At 46.2% G+C, this 17864-nt stretch overlaps 1 protein-coding gene across 1 annotated transcript in view; it reads right to left on the bottom strand.

The window, feature by feature from the left end:
* LOC121545882 overlaps window positions 1-17864 on the bottom strand; it is a 79870-nt gene that overhangs the window by 12740 nt on the left and 49266 nt on the right. The window contains 15 exon segments of the mRNA XM_041856771.2: window positions 139-300; window positions 2237-2285; window positions 6327-6428; window positions 6698-6814; window positions 6945-7083; window positions 7446-7489; window positions 7917-11537; window positions 11897-12097; window positions 12319-12437; window positions 12650-12977; window positions 13439-13658; window positions 13944-14032; window positions 14408-14565; window positions 15223-15443; window positions 15697-15869. Of these exon segments, the coding sequence (XP_041712705.2) occupies window positions 139-300; window positions 2237-2285; window positions 6327-6428; window positions 6698-6814; window positions 6945-7083; window positions 7446-7489; window positions 7917-11537; window positions 11897-12097; window positions 12319-12437; window positions 12650-12977; window positions 13439-13658; window positions 13944-14032; window positions 14408-14565; window positions 15223-15443; window positions 15697-15869 (5743 nt within the window).

Raw genomic sequence — 17864 nt, 5'->3', positions numbered from 1 at the left:
CAGAAAATATTTCAACCCCTACTGTTCAACCCCTACTGTTTTCGGGTGGGCTTGGTAGTGTGAAAAGGGTAATGCTGCCCTGTGTTAGATTACTGCCCATGTTTATCTTTTATTAACCCAATCATATTGTTACTGTACCTCTGTCAGTGTCTGTAGACTGGGGCACCCTGACCTCTCCGGTCGAGAGAGGTGGAGGGGTGGATGCTCCTCCCTGGTTGGACGTGGAGTCTCTGTGTCTGATGGTCTGGTTGATGAAGAACCTCCATCTGCCCACCGGAGACGACTGAGGCGCCCAGTCCACTGGAACATAAAATAATATATAAAAAGTCCCACTTTAAACTAACTACAACTTTCAAGTTTTCCTTAAACACTTTATAAAGCCTATATAGATGTTTCAGAAATCAATCAGAATCATTAATAATGCTTTATCACAAGGGGCTACGTCCACTGGCAGATAGAGAGAAGTAATATATAAAAGGTCCCACTTTAACTACTGACTATAACTTTACTTTCAAGGCTTAATGAAGCCTTCATAAACACTTTATAACCACATAGATCAGTGGTCACTAACCTTTTCTGAGTCAAAATGCAAGCTGAGATCTACTGCTCAGATTTAGTTTTAAACATGACTTAAAAAACGTAAGCCTATGCAACATTAACTAATTAAAAACTGTTTTGTAGCAATGAGGTTTGTGCAGTAGGCTTAAGGCCCAATACATTATCACTGCATATTGGCTATGCTTGAATTGCTCTGCCAATGTTGTTCTTCTCAGACCATTTAGAAATTATATTTAAAAATTGTAGGTATATGATCCCACTGGTTATATATAATTTGTTGTATTACTTGTGAGGCACAGCTAAGTGAGCATAATAATTCACTTTTTTTTTTACTGGACTGATGGCCTGCATCTGATGGACAGTCTGAGGGAGGGAGGGAGCAGTGGTGAGGCTGCTTCTCACCAGACTCACTATCCCTCCTCTCTCCCTCACTCCGCTGAGAAAAGGGGACACAGTCTTCCAGTTAATGGCGAAACATAAGTCGCACCGCATTATTTCAGCCTCATGCACCAACTCATGTTGTTACTCCTATGACCAGAGAAAGTGAAAGATTCCTCAATATTAAAAAAAGACACAAGCGCAAATAATAACAACGCAAGCTTATCGAAACACTTTGCTATACTCATTCATTGCAGGGAGAAGGGCCTTGGTCAGGGAGGTGACCAAGAACCTGATGGTCACTCTGACAGAGCTCCGGAGTTCCTCTGTGGAGATGGGAGAACCTTCCAGAAGGACAACCATCTCTGCAGCACTCATTATGGTAGAGTGGCCAGACAGAAGCCACTCCTCAGTAAAAGACACATGACAGCCCGCTTGGAGTTTGCCAAAAGGCACTTAAAGGACTCTCAGACCATGAGAAACAAGATTCTCTGGTCTGTGAAACCAAGATTGAACTCTTTGGCCCAAATGCCAAGCATCACTTCTGGAGGAAACCAGGCACCGCTCATCACCTGGCAAATACCATCCTTACGGTTGAAACATGGTGGTGGCAGCATCATGCTGTGGGGATGTTTTTCAGTGGCAGGGACTGGGAGACTAGTCAGGATCGAGGGAAAGATGAATTGAGCAAAGTACAGAGAGATCCTTGATGAAAACCTGATCCAGAGCGCTCAGGACCTCAGACTGGGGCGAAGGTTCACCTTCCAACAGGACAACAACCCTAAGCACACAGCCAAGACAACGCAGGAGTGGCTTGGGGACAAGTCTCAATGTCCTTGAGTGGCCCAGCCAGAGCCCGGACTTGAACCTGATCGAACATCTCTGGAGAGACCTGAAAATAGCTGTGCAGCCAACCTGACAGAGCTTGAGAGGACCTGCAGAGAAGAATGAGAGAAACTCCCCAATACAGGTGTGCCAAGCTTGTAGCGTCATACCCAAGAAGACTTGCGGCTGTAATCACTGCCAAAGGTGCTTCAACAAAGTACTGAGTAAAGGGCCTGAATACTAACGTAAATGTAATATTTTGAATCCATTAGCAAACATTTCTACAAAACTGTTTTGCTTTGTCATTATGGGGTGTTGTGTGTAGATTGATGAGGAAAAAATCTATTTAATCAATTTTAGAATAAGGCTGTAAAACGTAACAAAATGTGGAAAAAGTCAAGGGGTCTGAAAACCTTCCCAATGCACTGTAGTTGCCATTTTGGACGAAGCCAGGGAGGAGGGAGGAGTAACTCACTTGCTGTGCCTGTTGGAGTGCTCACATGCAGCTGCTCCATAGATCCAGTCTTGACAGACCACAGGAAAACAGAGAACAGATGATGTTAACATACATACAGGCAGAATTACATTGTCATAAATCAGATTAGTTATGGTTGCTCCATTACATTAGCTATGGTAAGGGCCTCTGTATGTTCTCCATACACCATTACATATGACATTAGCTCTCTGAATGTTCAGTGTTCACCATAATATATGACATGGCTACTGACATATTGTTTCCATAATGGTAAGACAAAATGACCAGACAGACAGTACTTCACATGGACCTGTTTTCAAGGCACTATAATATGGAGATCAGGACATGCTTTACCCCTGGCTGTACACGGTACTGGGTTCAGTGTTTCAAACCGTATGTCTAAAGATTAAGAGTAGAAAGGAGTGGAACAGACATTACATCAGGATATCGGAGCTGTATCCCAAAAAGCAGCCTATTCCCTTCATATTGTACTACTTCTGACCATGTAGGGCAGGGGTTCTCAAACTTCTTGGAGCCCAGGACCCCTTTTGTGATAGCAAATTCATTAGGGACCCCCTCATCATCAGAACACAATTCAAGTGAGATAAAAAAAAATACTAATAAAATAAAAAGCATACAAGAAGTTTTACTATAACTTCGGCAGTGCATGATGGCTGGACGAACCAAGGAACATTTTAAAAGCCCGCTTCTTGGCATGGGAGAGAAAAATGTGCTGTTTTCAAGATAATTTCCTGCAATTCTACACATTTTGTCATTGGGCAGAGAGATTTATTGTTGCTGTTGCAGCTGTAGAGCTAATATCATGCAATTCTACACATTTTGCCATGAGGCAGAGAGAAAATGTTGCAGTTTTAAAGCTTAAATTACAGTGCATTTATGTAAAAAAAAATCAAAAATATTTTTGGGGAATACAATAAGTATTGAGTTAGAAAATGTATAATTGGTGGAAAACTGCAGTGGATACCAATATCCCTGTGATTATCCCAGGCCCATGATGTTGCCTAGGGTTAAGAACATAAATTGTAGATGAATAATATTCCATTGTATTGTATTACAACCTCTAAACTTATTCCATGGAGCCCTTGTCCAAAATTAGTTTAATCTGTTGTTAGAAATATTCATTTAAAAAAAGTATGTATGTATATACACATACATACATACATACACTACATGGCCAAAAGTATGTGGACAACCCTTCAAATGAGTGGATTCTGCTATTTCAGCCACACCCGTTGCTGACAGGTATACAATCGAGCACACAGCCATGCAATCACCATAGACAAACATTTGCAGTAGAATGGCCCGTATTAAAGAGCTCAGTGACTTTCAACATGGCACCGTCATAGGATGCCACCTTTCCAACAAGTCAGTTTGTCAAATTTCTGCCCTGCTATAGCTGCCCCGGTCAACTGTAAGTGCTGTTATTGTGAAGTGGAAACGTCTAGGAGCAACAACGGCTCAGCCGCGAAGTGGTAGGCTTGTACTGGACCACTGAGTGCTGAAGCGTGTAGCGCGTAAAAATCGTCTGTCCTTGGTTGCAACACTCACTACCAAATTCCAAACGGCCTCTGGACGCAATGTCAGCACAAGAACTGTTCGTCGGGAGCTTCATGAAATGGGTTTCCCATGACCAAGCAGCCGCACACAAGCCTAAGATCACCATGCGCAATGCCAAGCGTCGGCTGGAGTGGTGTAAAGCTCACCGCCATTGGACTCTGGAGCAGTGGAAACGTGATCTCTGGAGTAATGAATCACGCTTCACCATCTGGCAGTCTGACGGACTAATCAGGGTTTGGCTGATGCCAGGAGAATGCTACCTGCCCCAATGCATAGTACCAACTGTAAAGTTTGGTGGAGGAGGAATAATGGTCTGGGCTGTTTTTCATGGTTCGGGCTAGGCCCCTTAGTTCCAGTGAAAGGAAAGCTTAACGCTACAGCATACAATGAAATTCTAGAGGATTCTGTGCTTCCAACTTTGTGTCAACAGTTTGGGGAAGGCCCTTTCCTGTTTCAGCATGACAATGCCCCTGTGCACAAAGCGAGGTCCATACAGAAATGGTTTGTCGAGATCGGTGTGGAAGGAGTTGACTGGCCTGCACAGAGCCCTGACCTCAACCCCATCGAACACCTTTGGGATGAATTGGAACGCTGACTGCGAGCCAGGCCTAGTCGCCCAACATCGGTGCCCGACCTCACTAATGCTCTTGTGGCTGAATGGAAGTAATTCCCCGCAGCAATGTTCCAACATGTAGTGGAAAGCTTTCCCAGAAGAGTGGAGGCTGTTATAGCAGCAAAGGGGGGGACCAACTCCATATTAATGCCCATGATTTTGGAATGAAATGTTTGACGAGCAGGTGTCCATATACTTTTGGTAATGTAGTGTATATACAGTGCCTTCGGAAAGTATTCAGACCCCTTGACTTTTTCTACATTTTGTTACGTTACAGCCTTATTCTAAAATTGATTAAATAAATAAAAAATCCTCAGCAATCTATACACAATACCCCATAATGACAACGCGAAAATGTGTTTTTATAAATTGTAGCAAATTTATTAAATTAAAAAATAAATAAATACTGTATTTACATAAGTATTCAGACCCTTTACTATGAGACTCGAAATTGAGCTCAGGTGCATCCTGTTTCCATTGATCATCTTTGAGATGTTTCTACAACTTGATTGGAATCCACGTGGTAAATTTAATTGATTGGAAATTATTTGGAAAGGCACACCCGTCTATATAAGGTCCCACAGTTGACAGTGCATGTTAGAGCAAAAACCAAGCCATGAGGTCGAAGGAAATGTCCGTAGAGCTCAGAGACAGGATTGTGTCGAGGCACAGATCTGGGAAGGGTACCAAAATATTTCCTGAGCATTGAAGGTCCCCAAGAACACAGTGGCCTCAATCATTCTTAAATGGAAGAAGTTTGGAACCACCAAGACTCTTCCAAGAGCTGGCCGCCTGGCTAAACTGAGCAATCGGGGGAAAAGTGCCTTGGTCAGTGAGGTGACCAAGAACCCGATGGTTACTCTGACAGAGCTCTAGAGTTCCTCTGTGGAGATGGGAGAACCTTCCAGAAGGACAACCATCTCTGCAGCACTCCAACAATCAGGCCTTTATGGTAAAGTGGCCAGACGGAAGCCACTCCTCAGTAAAAGGCACATGACAGCCCGCTCTCAGACCATGAGAAACAAGATTCTCTGGTCTGATGAAACCAAGATTGAACTCTTTGGCCTGAATGCCAAGCGTCACGTCTGGAGGAAACCTGGCACCATCCCTACGGTGAAGCATGGTGATGGCAGCATCATGCTGTGGGGGTGTTTTTCAGCGGCAGGGACTAGTCAGGAATGAGGCAAAGATGAACGGAGCAAAGTACAGAGATATCCTTGATGAAAACCTGCACCAGAGCGCTCAGGACCTCAGACTGGGGCGAAGGTTCACCTTCCAACAGGACAACAACCCTAAGCCAGAGCCCGGACTTGAACCCGATCGAACATCTCTGGAGAGACCTGAAAATAGCTGTGCAGCAACGCTCCCCATCCAACCTGACAGAGCTTGAGAGGATCTGCAGAGAAGAATGGGAGAAACTCCCCAAATACTGGTGTGCCATGCTTGTAGTGTCATACCCAAGAAGACTCGAGGCTGTAATTGCTGCCAAAGGTGCATCAACAAAGTACTGAGTAAAGGGTCTGAATACTTACGTAAATGTAATATTTCTGTTTAAAAAATAATAATTAGCAACAATTTCTAAAAACCTATTTTTGCTTTGTCATTATGGGGTATTGTGTGTAGATTGAGGAGGGGGGAAAACGATTTAATCAATTTTAGAATAAGGCTGTAACCTAACAAAATGTGGAAAAAGTTAAGGGGTCTGAATACTTTCCAAAGGCTCTGTGGAGGTACAAGCATGTGTATATATGTAGTGTATTTATCTGGACATGGACCCCCTGCAGTACCTCCACAGACCCCACTTTGAGAACCGCACAGACTCCACTTTGAGAACCCCTGATGTAGGGAATAGGGTAATACTGTGCCATTTGGGACGCAACCAATGTTTTCAAACCAGACCTGTTGATGTGTGAGGAGAATTTCCTGAGCTCTCTTGACAATGGACCTCAGGTCTTCCACAAATGTATCTTTCTCTGACTCAAGGACAAAATCCTCCTCCACCTACACAAGACAAAAGCCATTACAGATACAAAAATTGATACACAATAGAACACACTTTTTAAAACCAAACTAAATGGACCAAACACAGGCTGCATGGCGAACTGGGTGTTAGTCCAAATGAGAATACTTGCCGCAAAAACCATCATACCATCCAATATTATATAATCATATATTCATAGAATCATATCTAATATATCGAAACAGGTAGAAGTTTGTGGTGCTATAATCCCATACAATGTCCATGTATAACTGCGTGTTGGTCTAGTTACCATGTAATCTGCGATGTCTTCAGGTGCGTCTCCCTCAGTGTCGAACTTAAAGGTGACCATCTTGTTGCTGTGGGTTTCAAGCTGACACTCCACCATGTTGTCCCCAGAGCTGGACACCTACGGAGCGCAGGAAGAGAAACCATGTTGGTCTGTTCAATGTCTTGGACATGACAACTTCTTCGACTTGACAATTTATTGCAAACCTTTTACATCCTGAGACGGATTCATATTATTAGGGATACAATACCTGGATCATGCTCAGTTGAAATGCATGTGATCCTTTTTCTGCCCCCCGATAGGACAATTTCCTTTGAGACTTCACCCTCTCTAGTTTTCCATTGGCTAACAACATCTGTAGATCCCCATCCCCATTGGCTGGAACAGCACTGTGAGAGGTGTCAGACAAACAAGAGTCAACACGTGAACATTGATGGTCAAATAAATAGTACTCCTATTGTTAGTATTTCATGTACAGTAGTGGGCATAGCCTTTTCTAACATGGAGGGCTTGACATTCAAAACAAAAAACTAACGAACAATGACAACCGGTCCCTAGCCCATCCCCTTGGCCCTAACCTTTGGATGTTTGCAGATCTGAAGGTTCTGGAAAGGTATAAGTAGTGTAATGGTTTAGCTGCCACCATATCACTTCAAATGTATAGATCTGCAAACATTGACATGATAGGGCCGGGGGCTAGAGCAAGGGAGTAAATTGGGGCCGACGTTGAGAGTAGTGATGTGACACATACCCTGAAGAGGAGTGTCTCTCTGTGCCAGACTGGTTTGCACTCTCCTGTAGAGCCACATAAATACAGACAGAACAACGAACATACAAATACATACCGACATACAGAAAACAGCAAAAACCCACAAAGAAAAAATACATACCAAACCATTAGTTGACTAATACAAATAAAATTGAACAACTGAAATAGGAAATTGAACAAAAATGAACCTATTTTAATGTAAGTTAAACACTGGATCTGGTTGTTGTCGTACTGGTTGGTTTAAATCAGAACAAATACCATACAAACGTACTTAGCGTAACTGAATGAAATGACCTTTTCTTCAAACGAAACAAAAATAATGTGTTTTATTGTGTTTCAAAAATAATACTCTCTACTGTATACACCCTTCTATAACCGGCTGGTTATTGGATGTTGATAGTGGTAGTAGTGGAACAGTATGCAGTAGTGGTAGAGCGGCGTGCACTTCTGTACCTGAGCAATGCCCAGCAGAGCAGGGTCACAGTCTTGGAGCGAGGTTGAGGTGGGGGGCAGCAGCGAGGGGGCGTTAGAGTCAAGGGGCTGGGCAGCGGCAGCAACAGCCAGGGGAGAGGTTAGGCTCGAGGGGACATCAGCCAGGCCAGGCAGGGTTAGTTGGCTCTCTGGTGGGGTGGGCTGGGTCTCTGGGCCAGGGGTAGCAGGATGGAGGGGTGGCAGGGAGGCAGGGTGGGGGTGAGACGATGTATGAGAAGGGCTGGGGGGCATCTGTGGAAGAGGGAGGGAAGTAGCCTGGGGAGGATTCAGAGGGGGCTGTTGCTCGGTGGTGGAGGCCGCCATTGCAGCCTCAGCGAGCTGGGTCTGGGTATGGGCATGGGGCTGCGTTTGGGCCAGTGTCTGGGTGTGTGCCTGAGCTTGCATGGCCATCTGGGTGTGTGTGTGGGTGGGTAACGGCTGTGTCAGCTGAGCCTGGTGCTGGAGGGATGGTGGCGTAATTCCTGCTACTACCTGACTGTAGAAGGGTAGGGCTCTAGTCTGATTCCCGAGCTGGGGCAGGTTACTTGGGGATGCTATCTGTGCTGGGTTAACAGTGGGCTGCTGGGGAAACAGATGTGGGGGGATCTGAGGAAGCTGATAAGCCAGTTGACTTGGGTCGGGAATTGAGACTTGCTGATGCTGAGAGGGAAGAGACTGCAGAGCCTGCTGGATGGGGGCTGGGGCTGTCTGAGCCTGTACCTGCTGGCCTTGGATATCCACTTGTCCAGTTTGTTGTTGTATGTGTTGAGGCGAAGCAGAGACCAAGGTGGTAGGGTCTATGTCTGTGGCTGCAGGGTCCGCCATGACAGTTCCAACACCAACAGATCCAGGAGACAGCATCACCTGCTGGTACTGCAGAATGGACTGCTGTTGCTCCAACAGTATCTGCTGTTGTTGGGTAACTTGTTGTGTGATGTCCTGATGCTGTTGTTGCAGGACTGGCTGCATGGCTTGCTGTTGGGTGGGCTGAGGTGCAGTGACATATTGCGGTGCCAGTAGGACGGCTGGAGCATGGGGCAGGAGTTGAGGCTGCGCCAGCACTGGGAGCTGAACACTGGGCTGCACTGGAGACTCGTGCTGGGGTTGGGCTTGGATCTGGCTGTGCATGGGGGTTATTGAGACTGGAGGTCGGGGTTGGACCAGAGTTGGACTCTGCTTCATAGGAGGCATCATCTGAGTCTCAAGAACTGCTGGAATCTGAGTCTGAGTCAAAGCTTGGGTTGGATGCAGAGGCCGGGGAGTCTGCTGGATGAATGACTGCACTGGAGCCTGGGCCTGTATTTGAGCTGGGATCTGATGGATAGACTGTACTAGAGGAGCCTGGGGCTGGATAGGGATCGGAGGACTTGGTGCCTGGATCGGGGCCACCACTTGAGGTGGAATCTGGACCTCAATCATCTGGGGCTGGGCTTGGAGTACTGGGACTGGGGATTGGCCCTGGCTCTGAGGGTGAGCTTCATTCCGAGCTTGAATCTGGGCCAGGACTTGGGCATGGGCTTGCACTACAGCCGGTGGAGCCTGACTGGGAATCTGTGGCTGAATGGCTACAGGTATGGCTCCCTGACCCTGGGCTTGGGCCTGCGCCTGGGCGGCCATCTGAGCTTGGACCTGAATGGCCTGTATAACCTCTGCTGCTGGTACGGTTGGGGCTACAAGGGGGATCTGAGGCTGAGGTTCAACGACAGAGCTCTGATGGCGCTGCTGTTGTTGCTGGACAACATACTCTTGTTGTTGTTGCTCCAGTAATATAGCTTGTTGTTGTTGCTGCTGCTGCTGCTGCTGTTGTTGTTGTTGTTGTTGTAATTGCTGTTGTATCAGCGCTACTTGCTGTTGTTCTGTCAGTTGCTGCTGTGTTAGGCTAGTGTGACTAGGTGGAAACATAGCAGTGTTTTGCTGTTGTTGTTGTTGTTGCAACATACACACATCAATTTGTTGCTGTTGAATCAACGCTTGCAACTGCTCACATTGTTGCTGAATCAAAGCGGTCTCTTGTTTCTCGCTTTGTTGTAATTGAATATTGGCGGTTTGCTGCTGCGGTTGCCCAGTCTCTTGCTGTTGTTGAATCTGTTGCTGCTGCTGTTGTAGCAAAGCCTGTTGGTGCAGTCTCTCTGCTTGTTGTTGCTGTAGCAACGCCTGCTTTTGCCGTTGTTGTTCGATCTGTTGTTGTAACAAAGCTTGCTGCTGTTGTAGCTCCAGCTTCTGTTGCAGTTGTGCCTCTTGTTGCTGTTGCTCCAATTGCTGCTGCTGTAAAATCGCTTGTTGCTGTTGAAGCTGTTTCTGTTGTAGCAGGGCTTGCTGTTGTTTCAACTGTTGCTGTAGCACAGCTTGCTGTTGCTGTGGGTCGACTGGATGACTGACGACCGCCTGTTGTTGTAGTTGGGTCAGTTGTTGCAGAACAGCTCGCTTTTGTTGTTGCTGCTGTTGTAGATCCATTTGCGGTTGTTGTTGGATCTGGCTCGCTTGGTGAGCCTCCAGTTGTTGTTGTTGCTGTAAGAGCGCTTGCTGCTGCTGTTGCTCGAACTGCTGTTGTTGTAACAGCGCTTGCTGTTGCTCTAGCTGTTGCTGTTGTAGTTGCGCCTGTTGTTGCTGTTGCTTTAAGGCTTGCTGTTGCTGCTGCTCTTGTTGCTGCTGCTGTAACATCGCTTGCTGCTGCTGTTGCTCAAATATCTGCTGTTGTAACAGCGCTTGCTGTTGCTCCAGTTGGTGCTGCTGTAATCGTGCCTGTTGTTGCTTTTGTAGCAACGCTTGTTGCTGCTGTTGCTCAAGCTGCTGTTGTATGTACACTTGCTGTTGTTGTTCTAGTAACATCGCTTGTTGTTGTTGCTGATGTTCAATCTGGTGCTGTTGGTGTAGTAACAATGTTTGCTGCTGTTGCAGTTGTTGCTGCTGTTGTATGTCGTTTTGCGGATGTTGCGCATAGACTTGGGTTTGATCCACTTGCTGTTGCTGCAATGACAATGCCTGTTGTTTTTGCTGCTGTTGGTCCATTGATTGTTGTTGTAGTAAGGCCTGCTGCTGAGGATGCTGTTGCATTTGCTGCTGCTGCTGAACCAAAGCTTGCTGCACATACACTTGCTGCTGTAGCTCAGTAGTTTGCTGCTGTTGGATTGCTATAGTCTGTTGCTGCTGTTGCTGTTGTTGTTCTATATGTTGCTGTATCAGTACCGCCTTCTGGGGAATTACATTGGCCTGTTGTTGTTGTTGCTGTTGATGCTGCTGCTGCTGAAGCAGGGCGGTTTGTTGAGCCTCCATTTGCTGCTGCTGTGGCTCCATCAGTATCTGCTGTTGTTGTTGAACAATGGTCTGCTGTTGGGTGATCATGACAGGCTGTGCTTGCTGGGTTAAAGGCTGGGGTGTCATCTGGATGTCAGAGGCCTGCATGATGTTGGGAGTGACATTGGCCTGGGTCTGTTGTGGGAGAGGGACCATGGCCTCCTTGCCACCAACGCCCACTAGTCCTGTTGGGTCCCCCACTGAAATGGGAGCTGGAAGAATGTTAAGCTGGGCTTGGGGCGAGACTGGTGGTGCGTAGGACTGGGAAGGGGCCATTGGTGCGATCTGTGATCCATCTGAATGGTATGACTGAGATGGTGTGAAGATGATCATCATGGGGTGACAGGTGCATGGTCAGATGGAGTTATGGTGAGAGGGCAGGTAGGGGAGATTGAGGTAAAGAGACAAGTTAAGAGTAAGCATTGGATAAAGGGCAGGCATTAATTATCAAAGGATTGCACAGATTTTTTAGAGGACATGAAAACATTGTTATGATCAAGATTGTTATAGTTTTTATTATCATTTTCATTAAAGAACATCTGATAAAATAGTTACGTGGAATGATTAAAAGCTATTTGGAATATATCATGGTTCAAACTTGTTTTATCCAGTATAAAAGAGAGTTAGAGAGATGTTAAGAGAGTTGAATGGGATCGAGAGCCACTCACCTGCGAATACTGCTGTGGTACACCTGGTGAGACTTCCGTTGCCATAGCAACAGGCTGAGCGTAAGTCTGCTGACCAACAGGTGCCCCACCACTGCTTTGACCAATGGACATGGCGGAAATCCCACCACTCTGACCAATAGGCACGTTCGGAACTCCTCCGCTCTGACCAATCGGGAGCATTTCATGATGGGCCAAAATGGCCTAAAAATAGATAATAGACAACATAATTGAGCATGATTGCAGGGTTGAAGATAAGATATCAATCTCTTTGTATACTGGATTTTCCAAAACAGGAACAACCATAATATGATGTATGTTCCAAATGGTACCCTATTCTCTACATAGTGCACTACTTTTGGCCCTGGTCAAAAGTAGTGCACTACATAGGAAATAGGTTGTCCTTTGGGATGCCATATACTCACCGACGCAGCAGCAGGGAGGCTGGGTTGAGAGAGCACGTATGACTCCCCTTGCTGAGGGTATGCCTGGCTCTGGCTACTGGCATAGGACTCACAGCTGGCTGAGCCAATGCTCTCACCTCCTGGAGTAAATACAAGGGCAAGTGTAAAATATGAGTCTAGACAAACACTACTTTGGGGATAAGGAAAATAATATGTTTATCTTAATATTCCACTTCGTTGCTGATATCTACCCCAGTACAGTCAGTAAGTAGGTAAACACAGTATACAGTCTTACACCGTAAATAAATCTTTACAAGCCTCTGACTGACATAACATTGGTCTGCAGTTGTACCTGTGGGCAGGCTCAGAGGATTCCCACTATGGAACAGCTGCTGTTGCCTCACATGCTGATCCACCTCTGGTAGCTCCTCAGCCTCCCCCTGCCCTCCTCCTCCCCCATCTCCCCCTGTCAGCCCAGCCACCCCAGGCCCTAGGGAGGAGGGGTGAGAGCAGGTGTAGGAGGAGGTGAGGGTAGAGTCCCGTCTCTCATCAAAGCCTTGCTGCTGTTGGAGCAGCTGCTGCTGGCGTCTCTCACGGGACTTCTTGATGAGCGTAACGCGGTCGCGGATGGATTTACCGACCACTTTAGCGTCGCTCTCGTGGAAGAAGCCTGACTTCACCTGGAGAGAGGAGGGAGAGGGGGTGGTGGGTAGACAGAGAGAAGGGGAGGGAGAGAGAGAGAGAGGGAGGGAGGGAAGGAGTAGGTGGAGAGAGAGACAGGGAGATAGGAGCGGAGAGAAAAAGAGAGAGTGGGAAAGACAGAGAGAGAAAAAGTTGAAAGCATGGCGAGGGAATGTAGGTTGGAGGTAGCGACTAGCAAGGAAACCTTGATTAATGAGCTGTGGACTTTGTAATACATCAAAGCACACCTTTCCTATAGCCCTCCCACCTTCCCTGCAGTTCTCTCAACATAGAGGTCCCAGTTATTCCTGCTCCGTCCTACACTGCTCTCTCTCAAATCATTTTTCACACTAATGTGCTGAGCCGAGCCAACCTTTATTGTACTGTACCAGTTCGGGTCTGTACCAAAGTGTGAAAAAGGTATCCCTCCCTCTCTATCCCTTTCTCCTCCTAATCTCACCATCTCCGAAGCCACCTCCTCTGCGCTGTCATTCTCCAGGTCATAGCTGAACTCGATGGCCTCGTTGTCTTTGTGTTTTCCCTTCAGCTTCTTTGGCTCCTCCACCCAGATCCTGAGGGCCAGGCAGTCCTGACAGCCCATGTCTTCCTCCGCCAGCTCCACACGTACCCCTGTGTCCTCCCCGAAGAACGCGTTGGTCAACAGGTCCCGGATGGACAGCCTGCAGAAAGAGAGAACACATCAAGCAAGGAACAAATTCCCACATTATTCCCCCCAAAATTGTGATTTTTATTGGATAGAACAGTGAAGAACAGATGACAGGAAAGGTAGAAGGGCGAGTCAGAAGGGCAGTGGGCTGGAGTTGAACCCATGCCCACTCTGGTATATGTACCGGGGTCAGTGGCACTAACCACTATACCTTTTTACAAGCGCTCTGCTGTTTAGCAAGGTTTGCAAAAGGCATTGCAATTCATCCCATTATTATGAGAGTGGTCAAACCACTTGCCTCTGACTCTTGTCCTGGCGGATGCAGCACTCAATGATCTCTTTGATCTCTGGGTCGTTGACTTTATCGAAGCTGGCTGGTTTTATACCCTGTAGACAGACAGGGAGAGAGGGGGCAGGTGAGGTGACTGAACGGACAATAATATAGATGATGGACACCTCCGTCCTACACGGACAGTAATATACTTTAGATGGGACTCCTGTACTACTTCAGAGAGTTAATCATTAAGCAGTAATGAAGAAACCCTGACTACAGTTAATGTACTGTCACATATACAGTATATTTAATAATTTACTGAATCTGAGGGAGGTTGGCGAGAAAATCAAGGGCAAGTCGGGAAACGACAGACTCGGCCAAAGGGACTTTTATGAAGAATTCTAGACAGAAAGATCTAGTAAAAGTAGGGAAAATGGAACTTATGCCACAAAGGGACAAGCCCAAAGGAACGACAGTCCCAGACTTACGCTGGTGACTTTGCGGTAGATCTGCGCAGCGTTCTGGCACTCCGAGTAGGGGTATTCTGAGGTGGCCATCTCCAACATGCACATCCCAAAGGCATAGACATCCACAGACTCATCATAATGCTCCTCATACATCTCTGGAGCCATGAACTCCGGAGTACCTGGAAGACAGGGCATATCAATCAATTGAAAAGGTAAAGTCGCACACCTTAAATACCCTGATGAAGATCTTTTGAGACCTAAATGACCGAAATTGGTGAAATAAGCATCAAGATTGCCATCATAGTTATGCTTGGACAGTGATGCTCAACCTGGGCAACCTGTGTTTATTGAATACCACTTTGATCTCTAACCGCCTCTGTCAGTAGTGGAGTACCCACATTTCTCACAAAGAAGGCATCATCAGATGCCCAGGAGTATACATTATTTTTGAAGAAGGTTACTCAGGAATCTATAGGGTCCACACTTACTGTAAATACAGACCACAGATTAGCTCTTAACATTAACTTCGAGTGGCATTTAGTGCAATAGAGCTTGTCCTAAGGGCAAGAATTATCACCGCAGAGACTGTACTAAGCTGATGATGCCTTCTTGGAGAGTTGGGGCAGCTTATAAGATATTCACATTGTAGCAGAGTGACCACAGATTATAAAAGCCATTCCAACAACACAGGGGTCCATTAGCTCAAGGTCCATTAGCTCAAGTCTTACTCACAAGAGCTCTGACATACCTATATGACCCATTCAAATACCATTCCCACAACATAACATAAGAAAACAACTGATAAATGGCTCCAGAAACTGATGTCCGCTAGTTACCTATGACACTTTTGGCGAAGGAGGTCCTCATGAGAGTGGCCAATCCCAGGTCTCCTATCTTGACGGAGCCGGTAGGGCCGGTGATGAAGATGTTGTCACACTTGAGGTCCCTGTGGATGATGGGAGGGGTCCGTGTGTGGAGGAACTGGAGGCCCTTCAGGATCTGACGACACCAGCTCCTCAGGACCTTGGGCTTCATCACCTTGAAGCGCTTCAGGTACCTGCAGACAGGACAGTAGACGAGAGCATGGTTATAACTATACAGCATTATGACATATGGTTTACGTGGAACAACTATATGAAAGTTGAAAGTGCGACCCGATTTCTACAGGTAGAACATCAACATCCTCGTGAACGCACCATGATCCGCCAACTCACTGGTAACAATTTCCAGGAGCTGTCATCTCTTTGGTGTAACGCTACTTGGAGCTGAGCAGGGGTGTGTGTATGTATCTGTGCATGCCTTCTACCCACGTTTTGAGTGTTCCCGAGGTCATGAGTTCGGTGACCAGGACAATGCACTTCTTCCCTCGCAGCACTGACTCCCAGGAGTCATAGAAACGGACAATGTTAGGGTGCTGGAGGCCCTTCAGCATCTCTGCCTCCTCCTTAAAACGCTGCTGCTCCGCCTTGGTCAGCTTACGGTCCTGTAGACACACAAGAATACACATAAGGCAGGTTAGACATCAGTGAGAGCGTTCGGTTGTGAGATCAAGTTGCAAAGATCGATACCTGCACACTGTTGAATGCTCAAGCAGTTCGTTTTATTGGGCAACCCAAAGGTTTTCATCAGTGAGAACATACCCACAGCTTAAACAGTGTTCAGTGCTATTCTCCTACTGTTGTACAAAAAAAACTATGGATTTAGAGTGCTTAGGGCTATATTCAAGAGGCATGGGTTCATACTTTCACCATACACTAAACTTGAAACCTATGACAAAAACCTTTCAGGAGACAATGCATATATGTCACGCCCTGACCTTGAGAGCTGTTTTCTCTAGTTGGTTTGGTCAGGGTGTGAATTCTAGATTTTGTATTTCTATGTTGGCCGGGTGTGGTTCCCAATCAGAGGCAGCTGTCGATCGTTGTCTCTGATTGGGGTTCATACTTAAGCAGCCATTTTTGCCTACCTTAGTTGTGGGATCTTGTTTCTGTTTTGGCTTGTGGTTGTGCAGCCTGTTGAACTTCACGTTCGTTTGTATTTTGTTGGTTTGATTTGTATTCAGTTAATAAAGGAATATGTACGTATACCACGCTGCACCTTGGTCCGATCCGTCTATCAACGAGCGTGACAATATACAAAAACCTGAGACTTATTATTGGGAGCATGCTTTCAGGAAACAGTTCTTTGTCAACAACAGAGCCAATACTGGAGCACTATACTAATCAGGAAACAGTACTGTCAACAACAGAGCCAATACTGGAACACTATACTAATCAGGAAACAGTCCTGTCAACAACAGAGCCAATACTGGAGCACCATACTAATCAGGAAACAGTACTGTCAACAACAGAGCCAATACTGGAACACTATACTAATCAGGAAACAGTCCTGTCAACAACAGAGCCAATACTGGAGCCTCACAGCACAGTTGAAAAATAGAAATCAAAATTGGATGTCTTCAGAGATAGATAGGAGGGGTTGAGGGTAGCTGAAGATGGGACTAAAAACAAACAAAAGACAACTGTAAAATATACTGTGTCCGTAAAATGTATATAGTATGTATTATTAAAAATAATATATATTTATAAAAAAATATGGAAATTGGAAATTATGCAGGCAATTACATTGATAGAAGCCACAATCTATTTGCAATATTAAAGCTGATCCACCCCATAAAAAAATACTGGAGCACTATACCAATCAGGAAACAGTGCCGTCAACAACAGGGCCAATACAGGAGCACTATATCAGTCAGTCAGCCCTCCTTACCACCAAGCAACCATGTTTTATGTAATTAAACACCTACCACCACTAGATGGCGCTAGCAGAATATAGTTCCATCTGCATGAGTGGAGACAACACCCACCTCAGCCTATAAAACACTTCTGCAGCATCTGCCATGCTGCCATTGGGCCCAGCATGGCGGATGCTGCAGAAATCCCTGGCTCCGGCAGAGTATCTCACTGGGAAAAACACATGCTTGCACACACACACACACAGATATGTATGCTGACGCACACGCATGCGTGCATACGCACGCAGACAGCCACACACACGCGGACGCAAGCACACACACACGCACGCAAACATGCACATACATGCACGCAAACATGCACATACACACACACACACACATATATATACAAACTAGGCTACTGACTGGGCCCTCTGTTGGCTACTTACAGTAAGCAATAAGGCCCGAGGGGGTGTGGTATATGGCCAATATACCACAGCTAAGGGCTGTTCTTAAGCACGACGCAACACGGAGTGCATGGATACAGCCCTTAGCCGTGGTATATTGGCCATATACCACAAACCCCAGAGGTGCCGTATTGCTATTATAAACTGGTTACCAACATAACCAACATGTGGTCCTCTGTAGCTCAGCTGGTAGAGCACGGCGCTTGTAACGCCAAGGTAGTGGGTTCGATCCCCGGGACCACCCATACACAAAAATGTATGCACGCATGACTGTAAG

Source organism: Coregonus clupeaformis, chromosome 30 (genome assembly GCF_020615455.1).
Source record: "Coregonus clupeaformis isolate EN_2021a chromosome 30, ASM2061545v1, whole genome shotgun sequence".
Lineage (NCBI taxonomy): Eukaryota > Metazoa > Chordata > Actinopteri > Salmoniformes > Salmonidae > Coregonus > Coregonus clupeaformis.
The sequence above is the reverse complement of the archived record's forward strand: the minus strand, read 5'-3'. Positions and strand labels throughout refer to the sequence as shown.